This window comes from Tiliqua scincoides, chromosome 5 (assembly GCF_035046505.1).
Source record: "Tiliqua scincoides isolate rTilSci1 chromosome 5, rTilSci1.hap2, whole genome shotgun sequence".
Classification (NCBI taxonomy): domain Eukaryota; kingdom Metazoa; phylum Chordata; class Lepidosauria; order Squamata; family Scincidae; genus Tiliqua; species Tiliqua scincoides.
In genome coordinates, this window is record NC_089825.1 from 121,624,680 (window position 1) to 121,651,129 (window position 26,450).

General features: G+C 44.1%; 2 protein-coding genes across 2 annotated transcripts; both read right to left on the minus strand.

The window, feature by feature from the left end:
- Positions 1-2,466: 2,466 nt before the first annotated feature.
- On the minus strand, positions 2,467-25,736 carry FAM83E (family with sequence similarity 83 member E). The gene is made up of 5 exons (XM_066631296.1): positions 25,281-25,736; positions 22,151-22,318; positions 17,277-17,401; positions 8,299-8,908; positions 2,467-2,706 (listed from the first exon to the last, which is right to left on the minus strand). The coding sequence occupies exons 1-5, from the start codon at positions 25,734-25,736 to the stop codon at positions 2,467-2,469; spliced, it is 1,599 nt and encodes a 532-aa protein (XP_066487393.1).
- Positions 13,632-14,015, minus strand: SPACA4 (sperm acrosome associated 4). The gene has a single exon (XM_066627381.1). It carries the CDS (start codon positions 14,013-14,015, stop codon positions 13,632-13,634), a length of 384 nt encoding a protein of 127 aa, XP_066483478.1.
- Positions 25,737-26,450: the final 714 nt, after the last annotated feature.

Here is a 26,450-nt window from a genome sequence, read left to right on the forward strand (position 1 = left end):
GATGCATGCAATAAAGGGACTGTGACTGCACAAGAACCCAAGGAGAGCTGCTTGGTTATTGCCAGGGTCCTGATGCTGTGAAAGAGATGGGCTTCCAGCAACAAGCGGGCTCTACCGAACTGTCCTTCTGGGCTGGAGACATGGCTTGGTTTGGGCATTGGGCATCCTGTACTTTTGTTCAAACTCTCTGTTGCTACTGGAAACGGGTGCCTTGGGAATTTTAGCCTCTAGAGGGCACAACTCCCATATTTTTGTATGTGTTCTCCCAGCATTCTCCCCCATTAGTAAAAGCTGTAAGCAACCAAACACTTTATTCCTAGTGTTTAATGGCGAATGGAGGAGAGTATTAAAAATTGCTTTGGAATTGAGTTTCTAGCACTTGAGCTTGCCTAAACATTTATTCATGAGGAAAGAAATTGGAGAAGTCTGCATGATTGCAGTACTTCTCTTGGGCTGCCCTGTAAAGAGAGTGGGTATATGGCTCATGGACTTTTTTCCTTGGGGTTACTGGCTACCATGAAATGGTAGGGGGAAGGGATGTCTCATCACCAGTGAGACCATCACTGGAACCAGCTACTAGATGCTTATGAGACTTGTACAAGCACAGTCAAATTTGCACAACTATTGCAATAGGTGCAACTACTGGGGCACAGATAACAAAAGATCCCAGTAACAAAAGATTCTGTTCTGAATGTTGAAGAAACCAGATTTCCTTATAAGGGAAGTACGGTACTTATTTGAAGAAAGGCTTCTGGAATCTTCATTACTGCCTTCTGCTACTGCTTAACTGTCTCCTTGCCCCTTGAAGAAACAACTGGTGTTGCCCATTTAAATTGCACAAAATCATGCCTTGAATTGTTTGGAGTCTACATTCTGATCAGCCTCCTGGAACTCTAAGATACCTGCCTTCAATGACAGCTTTGCAGATGGGGGTTCTATCCATAGGATGCCAGAGCCAGACCTGAGAGAGCCCCTGTGTCTTTCTGAATTGCACACTGAAGAATGTTTTGCCACGTGTAGCTTTTCTTTCATTATTCTGAAGTAACAGGAGAAGCTGCACCTGGTTGAATTTTCCCTTCTGCTGAAGAGATGGGAACCCTCTTGCACCTGACTCCTAGCAACCCAGCACCCTCTATCCTTATTGGGAAAAACTGCTCTACAATAACATCCTCTGTTTTCTTTGTCAAAGAGGCCTGAGCCTTGTTACTGCTTGCTTAGGGATACTGGAGCGAGAGGAACCTAACAAATGCTTTCTTGGATCAAATGCAGGATCAGCCAAGTCCAACATTCTGCTTCCTTGGCCAGCTGCTCCTGGGAAGCTCTCAAAGACACTATCACCATCTCCTATATGTTGTTTGTCCCCCAGCATCTGTTACTTTGAGATACTTTTTGCCTCTGAACTTCAAATAACGGTTACTGTCAACAGATTGTCCGAGGTTTTCTCCTTTCCATTTTTTCTGGTACGTAGCCTAGCTTCAGAGATGCATGAATCTGTTTCCAACTGCCTCTTCTAATTTACATTTTCTTATTCTAGATACATAGGAACATGGGAATCTGCCTTAGGCGGAGTCAGACCATTGGTCTATCTAGCTTGATATTGTTAACACAGAGTGGCAGCAGCTCTCCAGGGTTTTTTGGACAGGATTTTTTTCCCCCCTCTGCCCTACCTGGAGATGGCAGGGATTGGAACCTTCTTCATGCAAAGCAGGTGCTTTCCAGTTATATGGCCCTTCTCCAGTGAGAAACTGATGAATTTTCCCTCCTTGTGTTTCTGTAAAATACCTTATCTATTCAGGACCAACACTTCCTGATCAGTATGAAATGTAGAATAGTTGCCCTTCCTTTTAAAATTTCTTCCCCTAGAAACCAGCAGGGCTCTGTGCAGTTTTGACCTCTTTAAATGCCAAAGCTAGTCTGCTACTTGTCTTTGTCCAGTCAGTAAAATACTATATTTTGGTCATGGGGAGAGACTTTCATAGTATGACCAAGTAAACATGTGGAGCAACTTGTAACAGAGGTTCAATCTGAGTAGCATCTGTGTTAGCAAATAACATTGATGGGAGATTGCAAAGCAAAGTCTGTTTCTAGGGCCTCCCAAATTTTTTTTTTTACTAGTATAGTCTTTATTCTCAGTACCCCAGCAGCAGGGCATTCCACAACCAGGTCATCAGTTTAAGTTTCCAGTTCTAGTATAAACTGGTGACATCAGAGGAAACCTGTTCCGCTTTCTTTACTTGCTGATAGATGTCTTGTCTCATTAAAACAAGCTTGTCACAGGATGAACCAGGATTGGGTAGAAAAGCCTCCCAGTATATCCCATTACAAAGCAAACAGCCTCAAGGTTATAAGTGTTCCTGCTGCTTGAACTATCACAGCTCACCGCCACAGGCTATCGTTTAAGAAGGAAATCTTCAGTTTGGTTCCAGTACATGTTTGTGGTGGGTTTTTGTTTCTGCTTGAGGGATTTCAGAAGCGTGGCTGATGTCCATAATGAGGTTTTCCTGGGTGCCCCCAGGTCCGTAATAGACCTACATTGGAAGGGATATGATAAAATTGTCCTTGTAGTCTCCCTAGAGGCATAAAAGCAGAGGATGGGGGCATGCGGCCATGTGCCAGGTAGGCAGGTAGCCTTGGCTCATCTGGGGTGTGGCTTGCTCCTCTTTGTTTCATCAGCTCCTTTGCAGGTGTATCCTGGTAACCCCACTTCTGTGGAACAGAAAAACAAATATTTGTAAAACAAAATGAAAAAAAAAAACAGCTCAGTGTGTGCATGCACAAGCATGGGAATCAAGGTTTGTTGTCCAGCTAAGCAAAACAAACTAGTGAGTTCTTTCGGCGTAAGATTCCAGTCCTTGTGAAGGAGAGCAGCTGGGACTGTGAAAAAGATGAAGGAGAGAAATAGGTACAGTGGAACAGTAAGGATGATGTTGGCTAATGCCTGTCTGAAGAAATGGGGTAGCAATGCTGAGTTGATGAACACCGGAACAATCCCTACTTTTAAAACCCATTTCTGTCCAGCACACACATTTGATCCCTGTTGTGTATATGCAGTGTTGGGCAGAAATGGCTTAAAGCTGGAGCAGAAATAACCAGCTAGCTTTTATGTGATCCTCACAAATGCTACAAGAAACACTCTCATTTATAAAAATAAAAATTGAGATTCTTAACAGTTCCTGTCTTGCTTGCAGCCATGGCTCACTGAGGCAGGGCTCACTGAGGACCTTTCCTACTGACAAATGTGTTACAAAAGCCCAGTCTTAGCTCGAGAACGTGTGAGATGATAGTAGTGAGGGATCCTCTGAGCGTGTGCAAAGTGCATGTGCTTATCTTACTGCTGCCTGCTTGGAGCGGGAGCGGGGGGGGGGGGGGGAGATAGTGGTTTCTAGGTCAGAGTGACTTCCAGGAATGTTTAGGCCCTGATATCTCTCTTCTTAGAAAGTAACTACTGGCTACAAGCTTCAGTGACTGAGGCAAACTTTTAACATCTATGGAGTTTATGCTCCTAGACTCCCCAAGAGAGGTAACAAACTGGTGAATGACAGGAGACAGGAGCAAGGAAGATGAGAGTGGGGAGGTGGCTGAGCAGCCTCTGAACAAAAGTGAGGGCAGAGTGGCTACCTTCTGTCTCCCTGCCACTCTCTTTTCTCACAGGACTTCTGTGTCTTTAAGGACCGCACCTTGAGTCAGTGAAGGGCAAATCCACACCTGTTGAATAGCTGCCTCCATACAACTATAGAGGACAAAGGAAGGGGGGGGGAAGCTACTACAGTTTGATAAGTCATAGCCTGAGACTCATTGCTCTAGATTTCTCCCCTACTGGGCATGGGTGTAGCTTTTATCAATATTGACCAAAGGAGCTGTCTATAGCTGTTGGTTCAAGGTGGGAGCTAAAGGGGAAAAAAGGTGTAAAGGCTATCCTCTCTCTCCCCAGTGTGACAGAAGACTCTAGTAAATTGTGGGGCAGGCATAAGGCTTCTCGAAACCTTCCACTCTAGTGCCTCTCACCTACCCTATGCCCCTGCTTTTGCTAGTAGCAACCTGTGCCGTAGCCACCCTGTTTCCTTTTGGCAGTAGGCCTGCCCTGGCTGAGAGATTTTGATACAGAAAGTCCCAAATAGTACAACCCACCATACCCATAACAGCTGTTGTGCAGCAGCCCCCATTCATTTCAATGAGTCTCTCACAGGAGACTTTCCAGGTGCACAGGCCCCATCATGGGTTGGTCTGCCAATAAGTCCCTCGCTTCTCTGCTTTCCATGGTGCCCCAAATTCAGCCCCACTAGCAACTGTGACCACTACAAACGTGGTAGTTAAATTCTAATTAAGAAGACTGGGACTGAAATTGAGAACTATCAACTTCTTAACGGGTTGTTAAGCTGTTGCTTTTAAAACAAAATTGACCTCACCTCTTGATTTTACTGCTTGTAAAGCAGCTGTTAAAGACACTGAGCTCATTAAAAAAGAAAAAGTTGTCGCCTTTATTGAGGTTTGGGGTTCATGTTGAGAGCCAGTGTCATGCACTGTAGCTGTAAAGAAATTGTCCATAAGGAATTCCCTCATCACAGTCCCATCCCAAACACAAATTCCTGGGGCAGAAATAGCCTAAAACTGCCCCCCCCCCAATAATAAGACCAACCCACCTAACAAGTACACCTGTCTTACTAGTTGTTCTAAGGACTGCAAGGAGATGAACAACATGAAGTGGTTTGAACTTCTGAAAGCACTGTATAAATGCTGGATATGAAGTTCTGACAGAGCCATAGGCTTGCAAGATGTGCTTGGGGAAGTCAATGTCTCTTAGGGCTCTTGTCACCATCCTGGCCCTGTGAACTTGTTGCATTCCCAGAAGAAACAAGTACTGAGCTACTGTGTACTTTTAAATGATGGTAACCTCTTCACAAACCAAGTTTAGTGAGGAAGTGGGATATAAAAATAAGGATAAAATTATTCTGTAGTAATAATCTGTGGTAAAGTTATAACCTCAGGAATGCTCTACCTAAATGGGAATGGTTTTACAATGGGGATTTTGTATCCCCACTGACCTGTATTTTGAGAGAGAGCAAGAGAACAAGCAAGAGAGAGAGAGAGAGCGCGAGCGCTTTGTTTTTACAAAGAAATCAAATTTCTTATTGGGCACTTCAAATCCACTCAGAAACCAAAGCTTCATTCCTAGCATGCTAGAGAATGTTGGGATATCAAAACGTTGGTCTTTGTGGTGATGGGAGTTCATGGAATAAAATTAGTATTTTTTTGTTCCTGCAGTAACTAAAACCCTGAAGTCAGTGATTGGTTTCTGTAGCAACTGAAATGTGTGAGGGAAAAGTGAGTGTCAGTATCTAGAACATCTGGAATTCATGGAAAGCTAAACTTCTTGTTCTAAAAGCAAAGAGAATTTCATGGGGAAAGCATTATTTGGGTCCCACGGTGGCCAGAAGCTAAAATCGCTATGCTTTCCAGAGCACGGATTTGTAGAAAAGTACATTTTGACCTTCTGTATGAACCAGGATTAAAGAATATTGAAATTTTGGTTCCCATGGAAACCTAAATTACTACGGAAATTTCAATTCCCTGGGGAGTCAGAGTTTAAGCTGCAAAGCAAGAGGAATTTACTGAAAACTGAACACGTTTGTCTTATGAAAAGAAGCATCTGAGGGAAAAATCAAGTCCTCTTTGGAAACTGGTACGTATACCTTTCCAAGCTGACTATAGGAAAAGGTTTGTGCATGAACGAAGGTGCTGAGGGCCGAAACATGCATTACCTCAGTAAATGTGTTTGCCAAGTATCAGTAACAGGGTTGGCGGGGGGGGGGGAGAGATGTGCAAGGGAAAATTGGTGCAACCCCTCCCCCAGACTATTTTTCCCCATAGCCCAGCTCATTTTGATCCTGTAGGCTAGCTGAGGAAAAACCAAGGTTGGTTTTTCCAGTAGCCTTATAGCGGTTTGTGTGAGAGAATCATCAAGTGGGAGAAGATGCCCACTGATTCTTCCTTTCAGAGGTTCCTCCTCCCCTGCATCAGTAAATATGGGTTTAGCACCGCCCCGCCCCCCCCATTTGCCATATAATGCATGGTTTCACCCTCTGAGGTACTTGAACAGGCCCACTGTGGTTATAAAGCTGCTTGTTGTTATTAAAAGGCTATCACCACTGAGCTGAGTTTTGAAAGAAATTTGAAGGCCATAAAATGCGTGTGGCAACAGAGGGGCTTGTCATAGGTGTTCCCGAACAGGAGTACTGGAAAAGGGGAAAAAGCCTGCCACTTGTAATGGGAAGGAGGGGTAATTACTCAGGTCAATCTGCTCTTGGAAAGGCATGTCAGCCTACCTCTTTACGGCAAGCTGAGCCACCTATTTATTTCTGGACTGAAGACCTTTTTATTTCAAAAAGCTTTTAATTGTTGACAGGCTGGCTGGCGTTCTTGCTCCTTGCTTTTTATATGAAAATCCACGGGGTTTGTTTGTCTTTAGATTTTTTTAATTATTGTAAATTGTTTCTAATTGTTTTTCATGTTGCACTTTTAAATTGTAAGCCGCCTTGTGTGCCCATTGGGCAAAAAGGCGGGGTATAAATTAATAAAATAATAATAATAATAAATAATATTTGTGTGTAAGCACAACTTACTGTTTCAAGAGGCCAACTTGCAAAGGTAGGGGTGTGTGTGTGTGTGTGTGTGTGTGTGTGTGTGTGTGTGTTTTGGTATAATGTCTGTTCAGCTATCAAGATGAATGGATGAGGAGATGTCAGCAATCTGGACACAAATGGAACAAAATGGAACAGCCCTAAACACAGACACAACCTACTACCAAGTGCACGTTATATGGCCCCCTTCAGACAGCCTGAAAGATATTTCCCAGTGGAAACCTATAGACATACATACATACATACATATACTTAGCCCGGTGTCATGGAGACTGCAATCTTGGAAATAGAACTTGTTTTAACTAGAACTAGTTTAGACTGTGAACAGTAAATGGGGTTGGAAATTGGATAGTAATTAATTTCTCAAATGAGGAGCCTCAAGCCTTTTCCCCACGGAAGTTCTTAACCCTAGATGAATGACTGGTTACCATTAGTCCATGCTAGTCTATAAAGATGCTATGCACACATCTGATGGTACTGCCTTCTTTCAGGGCTCCAGGACTTAGCTAAAACATTTTAAAAAGTATCAAGGATAATCCTGAATTCATAATTCCTAGAACTGGGGCAACGAATGTTATAGGGCAAGGGTGTCAAACATAAGGCCTGGGGCCAGATACAGCCCCCGGAATCTTTTTATCCGGCCCTCAGGCTCTCAGCTGCTGAGGTGTTACTGCTGAAACGGCAGCCCACAAGAAAATAGGGCTTTCCCAAATCTTGAAATATGATCAAGATTTGTGTATTTTCTCTTCTGACATTTGCAGTTAATGAGTTTCCATATGAGAATAAGGTCTGACTTCTGGCCATTAGCTGCTTAATGATCTCACTTTCTGCTTAATGACATCACTTCCGGCCCTCAGCAGGAGTCCTGAATGCTAACTTTGGCCCTCTGTATGAAATGAGTTTGACTTCCCCATATAGGGTTAGTAATTGCTTATTAAATTTTTATTCTACTCTGTGTCCACAGAGCAAAGAGCTGTGTACATGTTCTGCCCCTTTTATCCTCACAACAATCTTGTAAGATGGGTCTGAGATCACCTAGTGAGCTTCATGACTGAGCAGGGATTTGCAACCAGATCTCCTAAATCTGACACACTATTCACTCCATTACGCTGGTTTGTGCAGGGAGACAAGAGCTGGAAGTTCAGGGTTCTTTGCGAGATGAGGGGAGGCTTGTGAATTAAAGCAAGGGATCCTGGGAACTTATAGGTAGGACTTTGGTATCAGTGGGGGATCCATTCCCAGATCCCTTGCAGATACTGATCCCATAGATACCGAGGTTTGGGGGTGGGCCCACAGGGGACCTTCAGTTGTGTCTGAATGTTCAGTTGTGTCAGTGATGTTCTGAGGTGCTGGAGGCCAAGCGAGCTTCCTGGCACCTCAGAAGGCCTCTGAGAAGCAGTTCTGGTTTCTCAGCAAACAGGAAGTACCTCTGGGAGGCTTTCTGAGGACCGAGGAGGCAGCGCACGGCCTACTTGAGCTTCAGAACACCTCCAGATGCATTTCTAGAGGTCTCTGTGGGCCCTTTAGATGCAGATTCAGAAACTGTGGTGGGTCAAATCTGTGGGTTCTGAACCTGTGGACCAGGAGGACTCACTGTAAAATGTCTGGGAAGTCTTGGATGAACTGGGACTTAAGGTTGGAAAAGACAGGTGCTGCTTACCTTAATTTCTTCAGCTGAGTCTATGCCATTATGTCCCCATCCAGTGCTGGATCCAGAGAGCTGGCTGAAGCGACTTAGGTCCCAGAGTGACTTGCTAGCACGAGCACCTGTGGTCTTGGCGGCAGACATCCGACTCCGTTGTACGTTCCTGAGGATATCACTGAGTGCGCTGTGCCCATCGGGGGCTCCAGGTGGGGCCCTTCCCGAAATATCTGTGACACGCCATGCTGCCAGCCGGTTTCGGATCGAAGTCTCTGGTGGTGGAGCAGGTAGCACAGGGTCTTCAGCAGTAGCAGGGGAGGCTAATACTAGATCCCATTCACCAGCATGGCTCTTGGCCACGGGTTGTGGTGCCACAGAGCGTCTTTCTGCAATGCGGTTGGACAGCTGCACACCATCCAGGACACTGATGTAAGGCGCTACATCTGGCCCATTGACGCTCGCTAATGGAGGCACAGAAGCAATCTGAGGCCTGCGTGGCACCTCCAGGGCTGGCAGTGGGGAGGAAGCTGCATACAAGGTGCGGAATTCTTGGTCGAATGCTTCTGTCACCTCCCCTGTAAGCCGAGTGACCAAGTGACGGTTTAAGTGCGCATCTGTCCATGTAAAGCTGTTGAGAAGGGAGAAGTGGATTTTAAACCACGGACCCGGCACAATTTTTCAGACACAGCCTCCTCTTTGCCTGAAACCAGGAAGCTTGCATATTTGAAATGAAAACATAAAAATGAAGGTAGAAGGTAACAAGATTCTGAACAATGTAATAACGGTTAAGTTACAGTCACCATAAATACTTTAGGTCATCCACTTTGTATGTGGACCTCAGTCTGGAAGCAACCTAAAAGAGCCAGCGTGGCATAGCGTTGAACTATGGTTGGGAAGATCTTACTGCAAATCTTGACTCAAGACATGGAACTCACTGGGCGAACTTTGGTGAGTCACCATCTTTCACTGCAACCTCCCTTTAAAGCTTGTTGTGAGGATAAAAGGGTGGAGAACTATGTACACTGCTCTGGACTCCTTGGAGAATGAGTGGGTTAAAAATGAAATATGCATATAATATCTGCACTACAGACTTTGTCAGTTCGTGGGCTACCCCACACTCCATCCACTAAATTCTTCCAGTACTTGAAAAGTGCTGAAATTTCCCTTCCTCAAACAAACAATGACAGGTCCTAGAATTCTCTGGTGAAAGTTAATGGCTGTTCAACTGGCTTAAGTGTATATCCCTTGAGTTTTGTCTGGCAGTTGCCCTCCTTGAGATGAGTGGGGAAATGGGTGAAATGGGGATAATTGAGAACTTAGCTTGTTTTCAGTTTTCTTGGCAGAATCCTCCTCACTCAATTAGTTTGCCGTGTTCCACATAAGCAGCAAGAAGTGTGAACTACTGGAGAAATGGTAGCAAAGTTGTCTCACCAATAGATAGGATTCGACAGAGGACTGACAGCACAGGTGTCTGCATTTACCCCCAATGAGCTTATGGAACAAATGGCCACCCATTCTAGCCTCAATATGATCGTGACAAGGATAGGAAGACCCAAATGCCTGCTGTACTAGGTGTCTTTAGGCCCAGTCTACACAAAGACCTTATCACACATTAAATCTTTTCCTGGTCTGTATCTGGAATCTCAGATTTCACAACGCTCCAACAGAGAAAAAATGCTTGCCATGATAGCCCATCCTTCTCCCTGACATGCTGGTTTTCTATATGTAGGGATTTTATTTATAGGGAAGCACGAAAATAAATTCTGTAATTCTCCCAAATGCAATTTGACATAGTACTTTCCAATACAATGTATTGGTGAAACCGGGCCTAAGTTTTCCTTCAAAGGCCTGCCTTATTTATTTATAGGGTTTGTGTCTTATGTTCTAAGGTAGCTAAGAACATAAGAACATAAGAACAGCCCCACTGGATCAGGCCATAGGCCCATCTAGTCCAGCTTCCTGTATCTCACAGCGGCCCACCAAATGCCCCAGGGAGCACACCAGATAACAAGAGACCTCATCCTGGTGCCCTCCCTTGCATCTGGCATTCTGACATAACCCATTTCTAAAATCAGGAGGATGCGCATACACATCATGGCTTGTACCCCATAATGGATTTTTCCTCCAGAAACTTGTCCAATCCCCTTTTAAAGGCGTCTAGGCTAGATGCCAGCACCACATCCTGTGGCAAGGAGTTCCACAGACCGACCACATGCTGAGCAAAGAAATATTTCCTTTTGTCTGTCCTAACCCGCCCAACACTCAATTTTCAAAGCTATTTCCAAAGCTATTGGAATTTCCAAAGCTATTTTCAACCACTGTGCCATGGTACACTAGTGTGCCACGAGTGGTCCACAGGTATGCCACAGGAGTTTGGGGGAAGATTGTTTATTAGTAGGGCCAATGGGGATGTGAGCCCCCCACTGGCAGCATGGTGTGCCTTGTCAATTGTCAAAAACCTGATGGTGTGCCTTGACAATTTTAGTGCCTTGTCAATGTGCCAAGAGAAGAAAAAGGTTGAAAATCACTGCGCTAAGGGTTAATGACAATGCTATTTTTTTTTTTAATTTTATCTTCCCAAGAACCCTATGAGATATATTAGGCTGAGAAACTGACATGACTGAATGCATTTTCTCACATCCAAACCTAACACTATGCTACCCTGGTTTGGTTGTACTAAACTGTACCTGGCAGCACAAAGAGAGGTCCCAAGTGGAGAATATAGAAAAAGAGACAACCAAGGGGAACATGACAGGTTTATACATTATGTGTGGTGCAGAAAAAGTAGATAGAGAATATTTTCTCCCTCTCTCATAACACTAGAACTTGTCATCATCCAATGAAATGGATGGACTGTAGGTTCATTTATGTGTCAAAAGAGATACATAATCTGCACAATTCACTACTAAAGGAGCTGGTGACAGCTAAAAGGAGATTTGTGGAGGATAGATCTACCATTGGTCATTCACCTTGATAGCTAAAAGGAACTTCCATGTTCAAGAGCAGTCTACTGTATTCTGAATACTTGTTGCTGGGGGGAGCAGTCATAAGGGAGAGCTATACCCTTCATGTCTTGTTTTCTAGCAGCGTCTAACTGGACTCATTGGGAAAGAGGATGCTGAACCTTTGGTCTAATCTAGCAGAGTTCTTATAGTCTTAGAGAGGATTAACTAAACTGCCTATCTATCCCAGACAATTGTTTCTATTGTTTACCTGTCGCCACAATGGGGATTCTGCACATCTCCTGTGTAACTTGATCTCTTTCCCACCAGTTCTCACATCTTCCAAGCTTCTCTAAAGGGCAGTTTCTACTGCAGTTTTTCTTTTGGGGTGGTGCCAAACTCCAGTATTCCATTCATGCTGAAGCACTTGTATGGAAAGTTGTGGTTGTAAAGTGAGGGAAATTTCCTTTAGTAGAGGTAAATTTTGATAAAAGTGAAAAGAGGTAATTTTCCATGAAAAAGGAAATTTCTCAAGAACACTACCAAGGAGGAGATAAATTTCTTAGGAGTGACAAGTCCTATTTTATCAGTTACAAACTAATTGTACTGTGTGTACCTATTTCAACAGAGTGGCTCCAAAACCTATTTTCAGTGAAAAGCTACTTTCTTGTTACAGTGCTCTGTCCCTCTCTCTGGTGAAGTTCAAACTTCAGACAGTACACAAATAACATAGTTAACAAGGGCTGCAATCCTAACCACACTTTCCTGAGAGTAAGCCCCATTGAACAAAATAAAACTTCTGAGTTAGACCTGGTTACGATTGTGCCTTAAGTGTAACTATGGTTTGACATGTGGTCTGAACCAATAAGCCCTGGTATCAGAATCCCAGAATCAGAAACCAGGGTGAGAAATGGATTTGTAGACCAAGAGTTGCAATGACAACCCATAATTACAACTGCTGTTCTGTCTCCAGGGGCCTTTTGTGCCATAGAAATGGGAGTGGTTAACAGAAAATTAGTTTTAAATCACAGATCACCTATATTTTTGGAAGCTCACCCATGAGTTGCATTCTAAACTATATGCTGATTCCTGAGTCATGTGCAACACCGAACCATAGTTTGGGTTTTTGATGGAAGGAAAAACTGCTGGGGGTAATTTGGAGTAAGAAAACTATGGACAGGGAAAGTATTGTACACCTATGCTCTGTCTGCTGCTTCTCCACTCTTGATTGCCCCCTCTAAAAGTGCCTTTTTCTCTTCATATAAAAATTACACCTATGTGCATAGAATATTCGTTTGTCCCACACATACTTCATACTGAGGTTCTGCTCACTTCAACTAAGAGGTATACTTGGTTTGTTCTCCTGCAGTGAGCATTGCACCTGGACATGTGTGTGTGTGCTTGCTGGACAACTCTCACATACTTCTGGAGATAAATTTGGTTTCAGTAATGGAAATTGTTCTGCACACAGAGGCAAATTTCATACAATGAAATCTATGGATGCTGCACAGTCAATGCTTGCTTATATGATTAAATAGAATTGTTCTGTTTGGTTACATTTTTCTTTAAAATAATCTAGTCCAATTAAAAGATTCTTTTTCCTTTTGATGTCAGGTTATTATTATAATTTTTATTTGCCTTTGGTGCAAAGCCCTGTGAGTGGACTGAACATGTTCATGGCACTTTAAAAACATCCCAAATCTGGTCACACCAAACACAGCTCTTGACCTCATTGCTGACTTACCAACAGCTACTAGATGAATTAGAGGTGCACACTTTGTCTCCCAAGACCCCACTCCACCCTCCAAGACCTCATGCTTTGGAAGAGACAGGAGGCTTTCTCACCCAAACGAAATGCATAAAACTCAGTCAGAACGTTGCCAAATGTAGACCCTCCATCAAGCAGCACAAACAATGGACCAAAGAGGGGGAAAACATGCAGTTCATAGGTCAAAGGAGAACCCCACCAGTCAAATACTGGAATGCAGAGAATTGAAATGAACGGGGGCTGTATGATTCATTGCATCCAAAAAACAAGAAGGAGAAATTGTGCCTGAACTGGGAGAGAGCAGAGGTGGCATCCTTCCAGCCAGAAGTCTGCTGCAGCCGCCGCAGGGAACAAATTGTGATATCTTAATGGACACAAAGGATGAAGGCATAAACATGGGATCTACATGTTCTGGATGGATTGTGCTGTCAACTAGAACTCTTGAGGGTTTTTTCCCCCTGATATCCTAGAAACTGCTACAGAATTATTAATGATAGCAAATTACTGTAAGGGAATTGAAACAAATGCAAATTTTCTTTACCTAGTACCCATGTGCGACTGTGTCTGGGATAGAGCATACCATCACACCACAGGAACAAGAATTTAAAATAAAGTGAAGGCTTTATTCTTTGAGGCTCTTCTTAATTTAATTGGAGGAGGCCAAGCAGGAGTAAGCTGGTGAGGACAAGCTGTAGGACAAGGGAAGGAGTAGTTGGGCCGGTCTGAGCTGCGTTGCACAAGGTCCCTTTGCAGCAGTTGGTGACCAAGCTGTAGGTGACCCCCATATGGGAGACAGGCTGCTCCTTGCCACAGTTGATGGCACGGGTGCAGCCCTTGTTTTTGATCATTGATACCCCCAAGGCAGCTCCTTCACCTACAAAGCAGTCTTCATCCTCTCCACAACTCATCATGGTGCTGGGGCACTTTACGGAGGAAGTGATTTCACAGAAGAAGCATTTTTTGGAAAACGCAAGATGCGTCCTGCAAGCCAGCAGGCATATGAGGCTGAGGAGCAAAGATTGCATTGCTTTGTTCTGGCTTTGTGTGTTCACTTTCTTGAGCCACAGATGTACCAAAATTTAGGGGTTTGCAACAATCTAAAGTCCCCTCCACTGATAGATTTCTGTTTAGTGTGGGAAGGGGGTGTCTCCACCAGCTCTTTGAGTGTTGGTCCTGAATTCTTGCAGCTTTGGAGAGATGTGGATTCCCCTTATCTCTTTGCAACCAACTTGGTTTCCTTGATCATAAAACCAGATTCCGTACACTTTAGAGGTATGAGAAATGGAGCCAGAACGTCAGCTTGATCTGTGCTTCTCAAGGAGTGGCTTCTCCTGAAGCCGTCCACAATGCTACTTGGTTCCCAAATTTCATAAACTTGGTTTAGTTCCCAACTTGGTTCGGTTCCCAAGTTTCACAAGTTCCTAATTTATGCAGCTGTAACTCAATATCTTCAAAGCTCTCAGAGCAGTTTTTTTTAGTGCTCAGCAGCTTCAGAACAAACTTCTTGGCTAATCCCCCTGGCCTTTCTAGAAAGCCAGCATTAACTGGGTTTCTGTAGCTTCAGCAACATTAGACCCAAATTAGAAAACCTGCTTGATTCAGTAGCTTCACCAACAGTAGTCCTGAGTTAGAAAACCTGCTTGATTCAGTATACAAAGGTCCAAAATTGGATTCCAGCTCATTCCTCTGGGTTCCTCCACCCACCAACTGTGGACTGACAGGTAATCTCTAATCTTGCAGCTCTAACCTAGTTGAAGGATAGAATGAGCTTCCAGCGACAACCAAACAGAATTTGCTGACTACTTGAGCAGTGAATCACATCACAATGGGTGCTAAAGCTCATTGGCAGAATCCATCTAGGACTTTCAGTTATAAGCCTATTAAGACATCACTTTGCCGATGTCACAGAAGGAAAAGGAGAGAACAAACAGTATGATGGTGTTGCCGCTGAGCTGCAGCCCTGCCCACAATTAGAACCAATTAGCAAGGAGCTCTGTCAAATCCCCAGTCAAAGCCAGTTTACTTCAGCATCATTCCTATCCATTCCTGGCTGGTTTTGGTGGCTCCCTGAGTACCCACAGCTCACAATTTGGGAACCACTGAAATAAGGTTTGAAGACTAAGGGGCAGAACCCCCTAGTTCCCATACCCTACATTCTAACCAAGCCTAAGGATGAATAATTAAAATGAACACGCATTATTTCTTTGTTTCACCGCTCAGCACATCCATCAGCTTCTCCTGTTTCAAATTTTAGACTGTAAGAGCCTTGGGGCAAGGGCCAGTTTGTAAAGCAGTTTCTTTACAAAGTTCCATGAACATTGAGGGTGTGAAATAAAAGATGTATTATAAGGCTGAAGCAAAATGGTCCCCTGATATTTGTTGCTGGTGATGGGAACTTGAGTCTTAGACTTGGACTTGAGTCATGAAAAGTGGGTTTTTTGCGACTTGAATCTCGAGTCACACATGCCAATGACTCAGGGCTGACATGTGAGTCATGGAAGCAACTCAGAAAAGAGGCATAACTTGATAGACTTGAGTCAAGACTTGCTCCTGTGTGTGTTTCGTGTGTGTGTGCTTTTTTTTTTTTTGCCGCTTTCATGACTCAGTTTGCTTCTCAAAATGACTCAGACTCAAGTCAAAATTACTCAGTAAGCAGTTCAGGATGGGTCACAATGGGCGCACGCTAGAACTCGCGGATAAGTCAAGTCACAGGGTCGATGACTTGAGACTCGACTCAAGCAAAGTGACTCTTGCACATCTGTGTTTGTTGCCCCATTCTCAGGTGGGCAAAAGACAGCATTTCCATGATTTTTTAAAGGGAGGACACAATTTATTCCTCAGAAGCTCTCAAGGGCAACGTTACTTCATGATGTTGTATTGTTCTGAGGCTTCCTAAGAAAGCAGCAGCAGCAAGCAGCCACCAGGAAGAATGCTTCCACCATGAAACAGGGCTTCAGTGGCCAAAACAATAAGCTATAGAGCGCCAATTTCAGCTCCCATTTCTCTCCCTGTCATTTGAGCTGAAGGTTCTCAGTCATAACCCATTTCTGCCCAGCCCACAGGTGTACACATTTGATCTCTGTTGCATATATGCAACATTGGGCAGAAATGGCTTAATTGAAGCAAACAATAAAGCATAGGGATTGAAGTAACTGCGAGGGAAGACATTGCTGGGGACAGGTCTCAAGACTTGCATCATAACCTCTTATGTGCAGTGCCTCACCAAAAGCACAGGAGACAAGAGTTCAGTCCAGAGACATCACTAGATTTGGTGACATAGTCCCATACTGGAGGGTCATTTTTTTTTTTTTACTTTGTGCATCTAATATCTGGCTGACAGGCAGAAACTGAAGAGACTGTATGTTCCATCACAATGCGGTAAAAAGCATTGCCTCCTGCTCTCTTACCTGTTATGCAGCTTGTTAAGGCATGGAGACTCTGCCTCTAAAAGAGGTGGTAACCCAAATCATGTACTGAGCCTTGGCAGTCTGAAACTGTGAGTAATTATAGAGTGAGGGCAGGGAGATCAGAGGCACAGTACTTAGCATGGAAATGGAATAGAATTACTCTTGGAAGAAAATGGATGTGTGAAACACACTCCATGGCAATGCCAGGATTGGAAGAACTTTTGGACAAGGCATAGGCAATAGGTCCTCTTAACCTGGCAGATACAGGGCTTGTAAACTCACACAGCCTTTGATTTACTTGGATGTTCTGTGCAAAGCTGAGATAACACTGAGAGTCTGGAGATGCTGCTGGGGTAGTTGACTGAGGGTTGCCAACTGTAAGACATTGTTTATATGGAAGTATCTGCGTACCTGGCACCTTGCAGCATTACACAGGCAAAAGACCAGACAAATTCCTGCCTCTCAAGCATTTACAATCTTAAACAATGGGGGAAACAGTATAGGAAAGTGAGGGGAGCAGAGAGTAAAGAGGGATGAATGTGGGGCAATTCCTACCTAAAATTTGGTTACAGCCAGGAATGAAGATTAAGGGGACAAAACAAATTCACAAATGAAACAGCAGGTTTTGTTTTGGTTGTACCTTTAACAGCAAGTTAAGCTCCATCAGGTAAGCAGGTGATAAAGGTTATCTGTGAACAGTGTCATATCAAACACTTTCATGGTATGTGAACAAGCAGCCAGGCTGTTTTTTCTGGTCAGTTGGCAACTCTAGATGGCTATTTGCCAGTCTTGGGGCCCCAAGCAAGTTTCTGACCATGACACCTCCTTGAACTGGCCCTGAAATTCACTGCTTTGGTATAAATCAGAGGGAAGGATTACCTGTAGCTGCCAGTGATCACGACTTCTCCATCAACCAGCACAAATTTCTCCTTCATGGTCCCTGTGACCTGTTTCTGATGTCTGCTGTGGAAGGTGCAACCATCAATGATGCGGACTCTCAGGTTCTAAGGAAGGGCGAAGGGTACACAGAAAGGCAAAATCATTCTCCTTGCCCATCTTTGTGTTTTGTGTTTTTGAGTACTTGAGTGAGGAACTGATCTTGTCTATCTGGAGGAAAGATGCTCTGCTCTTTATTCAGAAGAGTTTGGCCTTGTGCCAGGTGCAGCTGGCCTGGGATAGTGGAGCAGTTTGCTCAGGAATCACCACCCACTGTCGAAAGAACCTCCACGTGACACACTGAAAGCAGTTCAGACCACTGAAGTAGTTTGGCTCCCAACCAAGGAAAACACTACAATTATATTTCCACTGAATGGCAGGCAAAATACATTTGAGCCTGAAAACATTTGGGCTTCTATGCTTCTATGAACATACAAAGTTCCTCTAAACAAGGTCAGAATATGGCAGCTTCTGTGTTTAAGGGGGTTCTGAGGCAAAAGCCCTGAGAGGTGCGTGTGCCTCACCCCTCACCCCAATGACATGATCCCCCAGGCTTTGGAGTGCTTTCCTAGCTGCAGCTTATACTTCCCAGATGCCCTTTCTTTCAGTGCCGCTGTTGCCCCACAATTGCCCACCAAGCTTTCCCCATGAACCCTGGCCTATCAAGCCGAGATGTAGAGTAGAATTAGCAGTGAATCCCTTGCTGCATCAGGTGCCAGTTGGGCATGGGTATGCATAGGTACTTGTAGAGCCACCCCTGAGTCAGACCATAAGAACATAAGACTGTTGGTTTCTCTAGCCCAGTAAGTACTGCCTCCTCTGACTGGCACTGGATCTCTAAGACCTTAGCAAGAGATATCTTTCTCATTCCCTCCTATCTGCTCCTTTTAAGTTTAGATGTTGGGACTAGAACCTGGAGCCTTCAGCTTGCCAAGCTGTGGTGCTCCCAAGCCCACAGAACATGGTTTCCTATGAGGTAATCTCACTTACAAAATGAACCACATTTATTTGTTATCTTAATCCCTAACCCACACTCACGGCAGCTAATAAAAACAAAACTATACGATTTTAGATGAACTCAGTTTGTCATCCACCAACTTATACCCACTTCCGAAAACCATATCTTTTCATTCTTACAACCGAATGGGGATATACAGCATATGGTATACTGCATGACACCCAGTGGCTCCAAATAGCCAACATGGTTATCTCATTTCATGACTATCCTAATAAAAAGTACTGGAATCATGAACCACACAATCCCATTTCTCTGAGTGTGCCAAAACAGACCCAACTCCCTTAAACCCCAAATTTCAGCTTCATGGGCAGAGCCAATGAATCATTCCATAACCCACTGTTTCTAAAACTGTGGGTGGGGACTCACCAGGTGGATCGTGAGCCAATTTCAGGTGAGTGCCTATTATTTTTATATTTTATTTTTAATATATTAGACTTGATGCTACCATGGTATGTGACTGCATATGGGGAACTGTTACAGACCTATACTTTGAACAGGCTACTCTGTATATGCTTTTAACAATGATAGTAACTTACTCCTGGTTAAGTGTGGGTAGAGTTGCAGCCTAGGATTGTTAAAACGTTTCCTGCTTGATGATGTCACTTCCGGTCATGACATCACTTCTGGTGGGTCCTGACAGATTCTCATTCTAAAAAGTGGGTCCTGGTGCTAAAAGTGTGAGAACCACTGCTATAACCCATATCCTAATTTAACCTTAACCTTGTCCTAATTTAACCTTTAACCTTCTAAACTTATGCAAAGTCTACACTTGAGGGCAGTGTTATTCAAACTGTGCGGCGCGGCTCCTTAGGGAGGCGCCAGGAACTCAAAGGGGAGGCGCAGGATGTCCTCTCGCAGTGATACAGTCACACCCCTGGGCAGAATACGAGCCCATCTTCTGCCCGTCGTCTGCGCTTTTTTTTAAAGCAGAAGAGACGGGAGTTGCTGAGCTGCGAGAGTGGCTGCTGCCGCCCCACCCTCTTCTCCCTCCACTCCAAGGCTGCCGCCTTCTGTGTTCACTGCATGTTGTTTCCAAAGCTCTTGGACTCCAACCCCCATCAGGCAAGTACCGAGCATGCTCAGCTTGCAGTCCTTAACCCTCGCTGATCCTTGTCTGATTAGTTCCTAGTTCCCAGCCTGGGATCACTTCTCATCAAAGTGAAATCTCTCTTTTCAACCCCCTCCCTCTTCCACTCCCCCCTTTCGATCTCCAAACCTTCCCGCTTTCCTCCCCCTCCCCAAATAAAACACTTCCTATTTTACCAGTCACCAGGGGTCTTAAAGTTGTTTCCATGCAGTTGGCAAAGGGGGGGGGGGGAGAGAGAATCACACACTTTACTTGGCCAGGAGCAGAAAAAGGGTACTGTTTTTAAAGTGATTTATTAATCTTGTTGTTTGACTGAAGAGGAGAGGCTGTATTTTTAAAGTGCTGAATCTTGCTATTTGAAGGGAATACTTATCAGCCAATGATGAAGTGATTGCCAGCCCAATCCTATCCACACTTTCCTGGGAGTAAGCCCCACTGACTCTAATGGGACTTGCTTCTGAGTAGACATGCATAGGCTTGAGCTGTGCACCTCCTAGTATAGGAGACAAATCAGCTTCCTAACCAAACCCTTATCAGCTCTGATATATTTTCATGGTCTATTTTTGTTTTCCCCACCAGCTGCTGGAAAAATTCAATTTCATTAAATTAATAAAGGGTTCAATCCTATCCAAGGAGAATGGGAGAAATGACTAGCTGGATTGGGGTCCAAAGGGGTGTGTGTGTGTAATGTTGGTCAGACTGGTTGTTCACAAAATTCATTTGATAAAACAATTCTATTGGTATGCTTACAAAGTTTAAAAAAATGAGTCCTCCTGGACCAGACAAAATCTACCCACTCCAGCATCCTGTCTCCAACAGTGATCAGCAGCTGATCATTTATAAAGCATGTATATTGCTGGGTATTAATAATATATTTGTAAGATCTGCATTTAATTAATGATATAATTAATGATATCGTTAATTAATTAATCATTAATTAATATCATTAATGATAATGATAATTAATATATTTAATATAGTTAATATTTCTGGCCACTTCCTGTTTAATGATGTCACTTCCACCCCTCAGGAACATGATGGGGAGTCATGGTCAACAGCCACGGGGCTCAAGGGAGCCACTGGACAGAAAAGTTTGAGTACCACTGCTTGAAGGTACCCTATTGTGTTATTCTGTGCCCTGTTGCTTGCCCCTAGTCATCACTACCCTAAGGATTTGCTGGAGGCAGCTATCCCAAGAAGCAAAAATGGCAGCCCTAATACTCGACAGCCCTTAACTGTACCAGCACCGAAGTTGGTGGGGAGATGACCACTTTCAATCTTAAAAACCTTAGAATAAAAATCACCATTAACAGTATATCTTCCAAGAACATAAGAACATAAGAACAGCCCCACTGGATCAGGCCATAGGCCCATCTAGTCCAGCTTCCTGTATCTCACAGCGGCCCACCAAATGCCCCAGGGAGCACACCAGATAACAAGAGACCTCATCCTGGTGCTCTCCCCTACATCTGGCATTCTGACTTACCCCATTCCTAAAATCAGGAGGTTGCGCATACACATCATGGCTTGTACCCCATAATGGATTTTTCCTCCAGAAACTCGTCCAATCCCCTTTTAAAGGCGTCTAGGCTAGACGCCAGCACCACATCCTGTGGCAAGGAGTTCCACAGACCGACCACGCGCTGAGTAAAGAAATATTTTCTCTTGTCTGTCCTAACCCGCCCAACACTCAATTTTAGTGGATGTCCCCTGGTTCTGGTATTATGTGAGAGTGTAAAGAGCATCTCCCTATCCACTCTGTCCATCCCCTGCATAATTTTGTATGTCTCAATCATGTCCCCCCTCAAGCGTCTCTTTTCTAGGCTGAAGAGGCCCAAACGCCGTAGCCTTTCCTCATAAGGAAGGTGCCCCAGCCCCGTAATCATCTTAGTCGCTCTCTTTTGCACCTTTTCCATTTCCACTATGTCTTTTTTGAGATGCGGCAACCAGAACTGGACACAATACTCCAGGTGTGGCCTTACCATAGATTTGTACAACGGCATTATAATACTAACCGTTTTGTTCTCAATACCCTTCCTAATGATCCCAAGCATAGAATTGGCCTTCTTCACTGCCGCCGCACATTGGGTCGACACTTTCATCGACCTGTCCACCACCACCCCAAGATCTCTCTCCTGATCTGTCACAGACAGCTCAGAACCCATCAGCCTATATCTAAAGTTTTGATTTTTTGCCCCAATGTGCATGACTTTACACTTACTGACATTGAAGCGCATCTGCCATTTTGCTGCCCATTCTGCCAGTCTGGAGAGATCCTTCTGGAGCTCCTCACAATCACTTCTGGTCTTCACCACTCGGAAAAGTTTGGTGTCATCTGCAAACTTAGCCACTTCACTGCTCAACCCTGTCTCCAGGTCATTTATGAAGAGGTTGAAAAGCACCGGTCCCAGGACAGATCCTTGGGGCACACCGCTTTTCACCTCTCTCCATTGTGAAAATTGCCCCAGACAAACGCCAGTTTTAAAGGTTGCTCTTTGCCATTCTTTCTTAAGATGCAATGGTTGTGATGTGTCTCCTCAGAGCAGCTCATTCCAAAGCCACCATACAAAGTACTGATAATGCCAGCAAAGCCAAATGAGCATGCCAGGTGAGAGTCAATTGAATTTATCCAGGCCTGACATGCAATCAGCTCCAGGGTGGAGGTAGCTGCTTAGAATGGTAGCTTCCACCCCCCCCCCCTCCGCAATTCACCTCTGTGTAGCGGACATTCAGGCAAGTTTTCTCAGCCATGGTGAAGAAGGAGGCAAGCTGCTGTCTGCCAAGAACGACGTAGACAGGGACTCTGCGCCTGACTGCAGCATCGTACAAATCCAAGAGGATGTCGGGATCCGTGAAAACATCCATGACTATAGCAATGACCTGGATAATACACAGTTTGGTTTGTGGGGTTTGTAGGAAGGCAACCTGGAATCTTGCTTTTCAGATTCAATATCTCTATATCAACAATCAGCAAAGCCAAATCCAGCCACAGGCATTAGGTAAATCATGTGTATGTACATATATATTTATGCGGTTTATGCATTTATGTTGGCTAAGCAAGTTTGTTTGGTTTTGATTTCAGATTACTTCTTTTTAAATTTAATTTCTTTAAAGCCTACTTTTTGGTTGCTAACTGGGTAAGGAACAATGAAGCTTTTTGTGCATCACGCCACTCTATGGGGACAGGTACAGCAATGTCACATTATTGAACAACTGGCTGCTTTGAGTTTCTGGAATGCTAGTTGCATCCCTCTGCATTTCAATGTCAACCTCTTATTGATTAATCAGTTGTTAAAATTATTTTCAATTTTTAGGCAACTCTCATTGATAAATCAATTTTAAAAATCTCTACTAATCACCTAAACAAGCATCCCGATTAATCAGGAAACACATTTAAAAATTTTGTTTATTATAAGTACCTATAAAAACTGCAATGTCAGACACTGTTTTAGAAGAGACATTCCCCTTCCACTCTCACAGGAAAGGAATGCCTCTTCGAAGACAGCACCAGTTGCAGCATTCATTTTAATCATATGCAAATTTATTAATGGATTAATTGCTTGATTAAAGTAATAGACTAACACAGATGGAGGGTGGGAAGAGAATGAGTATGGCCCAGTTAAGACAATAATGATCTCTTTTCAAGTACATTACATTAGATTTGTGTGCTGGCCTGAGTATTTCTGTCTTGCTTAAAAAAAAGCACTAGGGGTGCCAGAAATTTGGCAAAACTGTAGCAGGGTAGAGGCAGGCTTACCAGATACAAACTGGGACTGAGTACCTATACCTATAAACACTGAATACAAGAGGGAATTTTGGCAGGTGCAGCTTTTTAAACCCTTCCATGTTGAGCTGCACCTGCCAAAATTCCCTCTTCTATATACAATAGTTAAAGGTATAGGCACTCTGTCCCAGTTTGTATCCAGTAAATCCCCTAGGCCAGTGGTCCTCAAACTTTGAGGGAGCTTTACTCCCTCAGGGGAGGGGCTAGGGCAGTGACGGTATCCTCAGGATTGTGTTGCTAAGGGGGGTGAGGAGAGGTGCTTGTGACTTACTTTATGAAGACAGACAGGGCTGCTGCAGGCTGCAGGAAGTGCAGGGAGTCCTGCGCAGCCCTTCACAGAGCTCCCCGAAGCTTGGAACATTCTGTAATAGCAGGGGCAAAGCACCTCCTGCAAAACAGAAGTGCTTTGCACCCGCTTTCTCCGAATGTTCCAAGCCTTGGGGAGCACAGCAGAGGGCTGCGCAGGGCTCCCCACACTTCCTGCAGCCTGCTGCAGCCCTGTCTTCATAAAGTAAGACACAAGCACCCCTCCCCATATGGGCGTGATCCTGGGGATCACTTCTTTGCCTCTTCCCTTCCTTTTCTCCCCTTTACATGAACTGGTGGGTCACGACCCGTCAGTCTGAGAACCACTGCCCTAGGCAGAGGGGATTTAACACATGATCCCTACAGTGGTTCCATTATCACGCACCCCCTCTTGCTATTTTAATGATAATGTTAGTTTTCATCGGTGTTCAATGGAAACTTTATAAAATAATTTATACAGCATGCAGGGTGTGTGTGTGTGTGATCAGAACTGGAATTGCAATAGGGCAAAGTATTAAAGGCCCCTATGCCCTGCCATGGGTTCATTCAGTTTTGGTTGCCCCCCCCCCCCCGCTATCTTTTAATAAAGGCTGTGCATGAAACTGCTCTCCCTTGGGATTGCAAACGCCCCCCCTTCCTTCGCCTCCTTTGTGCAGCAGAGAAGATAAAAATCTTCCATTTCCATTTTTTAACAAATAACAGTTCGCCATTTGGACATAATTCAGGGATGTAGGGTTGTTTTGTTTTTTTCAAACTGTGATTTGTTAACAAATCAGGATATCAAGCCACAGTTTGATATTTGGACAGTTTGGGGTTGGCTAGGTGGGGCACTGGCTGAGGGATCCATTTAGCGAGTTTGACCAATAAACCACTGGTACTTATGACAGTGGCAACATTTAATGTGCTTCCGGCCAGCACTTAATTTGGTTCTGAGTTATAAGGACAGGAGGTCTGGTCTAGAGGGTAGAGCCTCCATTTGCCTGAAGATTTAACATCTACAAGGACGCCAGTTTGAGGCCACCGGCACCGTGCGACCTTGAAGCAGCTGACAAGCTGCAGCTGAGCTGTTCCATCTGCTCGGAGCGTGGGAGGATGGAGGCCAGAATGTCAAACCAGATCGGAGTGTAACACCTTGAATGTAGTGGTTCTTGAAAGAGAGAACCTTCTTTCAATTTGTAAAAATCCCTGCGTGGATTTAATAAGCCTGCCTATGTAAACTGCCTTGAATAAAGTCTTGAATAAAGACCAAGAAAGGCGGTATATAAATACTGTATATTATTATATTATATATTAAGGACAGCCATTGCAATGAATCTGCAGCTGCTTATGTGCCTGCTTCTGTACCCTGTCCTTCCTGCTCAACCCCTTACAACCCCTTTACAACCCCTTACAACCCCTTTACAAATAAATGTTTGTAAATAAATGATTATAAAAATATAGTACATTTCCAGATTTTTCTCTTCCAGAGGAAAATGACTTGAGCAAGGATGTTGGTCAAGAGGAAAGACAAAACTCACTTCTAATGGAGAGTGGCAATTTGAAAGTGAAGGGTACTTATATGGAAATTCTCAATCTAGGGAGTTCATCCCACTTGCCCTTCTTACTTTGTAACTTTCTTATGTATAAACAGAAACTTTTGAATGAAATGATAAAAACACTTTTGAATGAAATGATTTTCACACTTGTTTCTACATCACTGAGAACTTGAACATGATGTACTTTAAACCCAACACATTCCCCCCTTCTCCATACCTTGTTGGCTTGCTGGACACATCTGCGCACCAGTTCCTTGATATGTGGAGCACCCTCTCCTGGTGGGTGGGTATACACCTCAGCCCGGGTAATCCCTTTCCAAGCTCCGTTATCTGGCCAACCCAGCTCCAGGTCCGGAGTGGGCTCATCCGATCGTCCAGGCCAATAGCTGAGACTTGATCCTGAGTTGCCATGGCTGTGGTTCCCGGAGTCACCTTTTCCTTCCTGCGAAGCCTCCTCATTTGCTGCTGACTTCAGTTCTTGCAACTCCCCATCTGACAGAAAAGGGCGCAGCTTCTCCTGGGAAAGGCAGTTCTTAAAGGCCTCCTCACCCTCAGCAAGCAGGGCCTCAAGGGCTAATCGTTGACCCTCACAGTAATAAAATTCAGGGTTTGATTCAGTTATTTTCACATATGGCTCTTCATTCTCCAGGCAGAGGATCTGGGAGCCAGCCATGGTCTTTAAAATAGGGCATGGAACTCTTGCGGTACCCACAACTGTACTGAAAGCAGGATTTTGCCAGCCCACCCGCTTTGTGCTGCCAGAACTAGCAAGTAGGCATACAGAGAGGATTCTTCTCTGTTCAGCCCCAAATAGATATCTAATATCTAAACAAGTCCTCTAATACTCCAGTGTAGATCTTTGCCTCCTAGATCTTCCTTAATTGAAAAAAATGGAGGCATTAATATCTGCAGCCTCCTAGATCCTTTTCCTAACCCTCTTTGATTCTAAGGATGTCAGTCTTGCCAACTGGCCAGAAAAAAAACAAAACACTATCTGATCTGCTCATCTCCCTTCAAGGGAGGACTAATATATAGAAATCAGCAAGTAAATGCTTATTTCTGTGCCATTAAAAGTGCATCTTCTGGTAATCACTGCAAATTGTTTGTAAGGCTATTATACTTTTCTAATCCTATACATAAAGTCAACATCCAAAGGTATCCCGCTATGTCATCCTGAATCTTTGTGTTTGCTCCTAGTAATCACTTCCTAGAATATATACTTGAGACAGCAACCCTAAGGGTGCAATCCTAACCAGGTCTAACTCAGAAGTAAGTCCTAATTTGTTAAATGGGGCTTACTGTCAGGAAAGTGTGATTAGGACTGCAGCCTAAGATACAAAAAATCATCCAAAATAAATACTGCTAGATATGTTAACTACTGGATAGT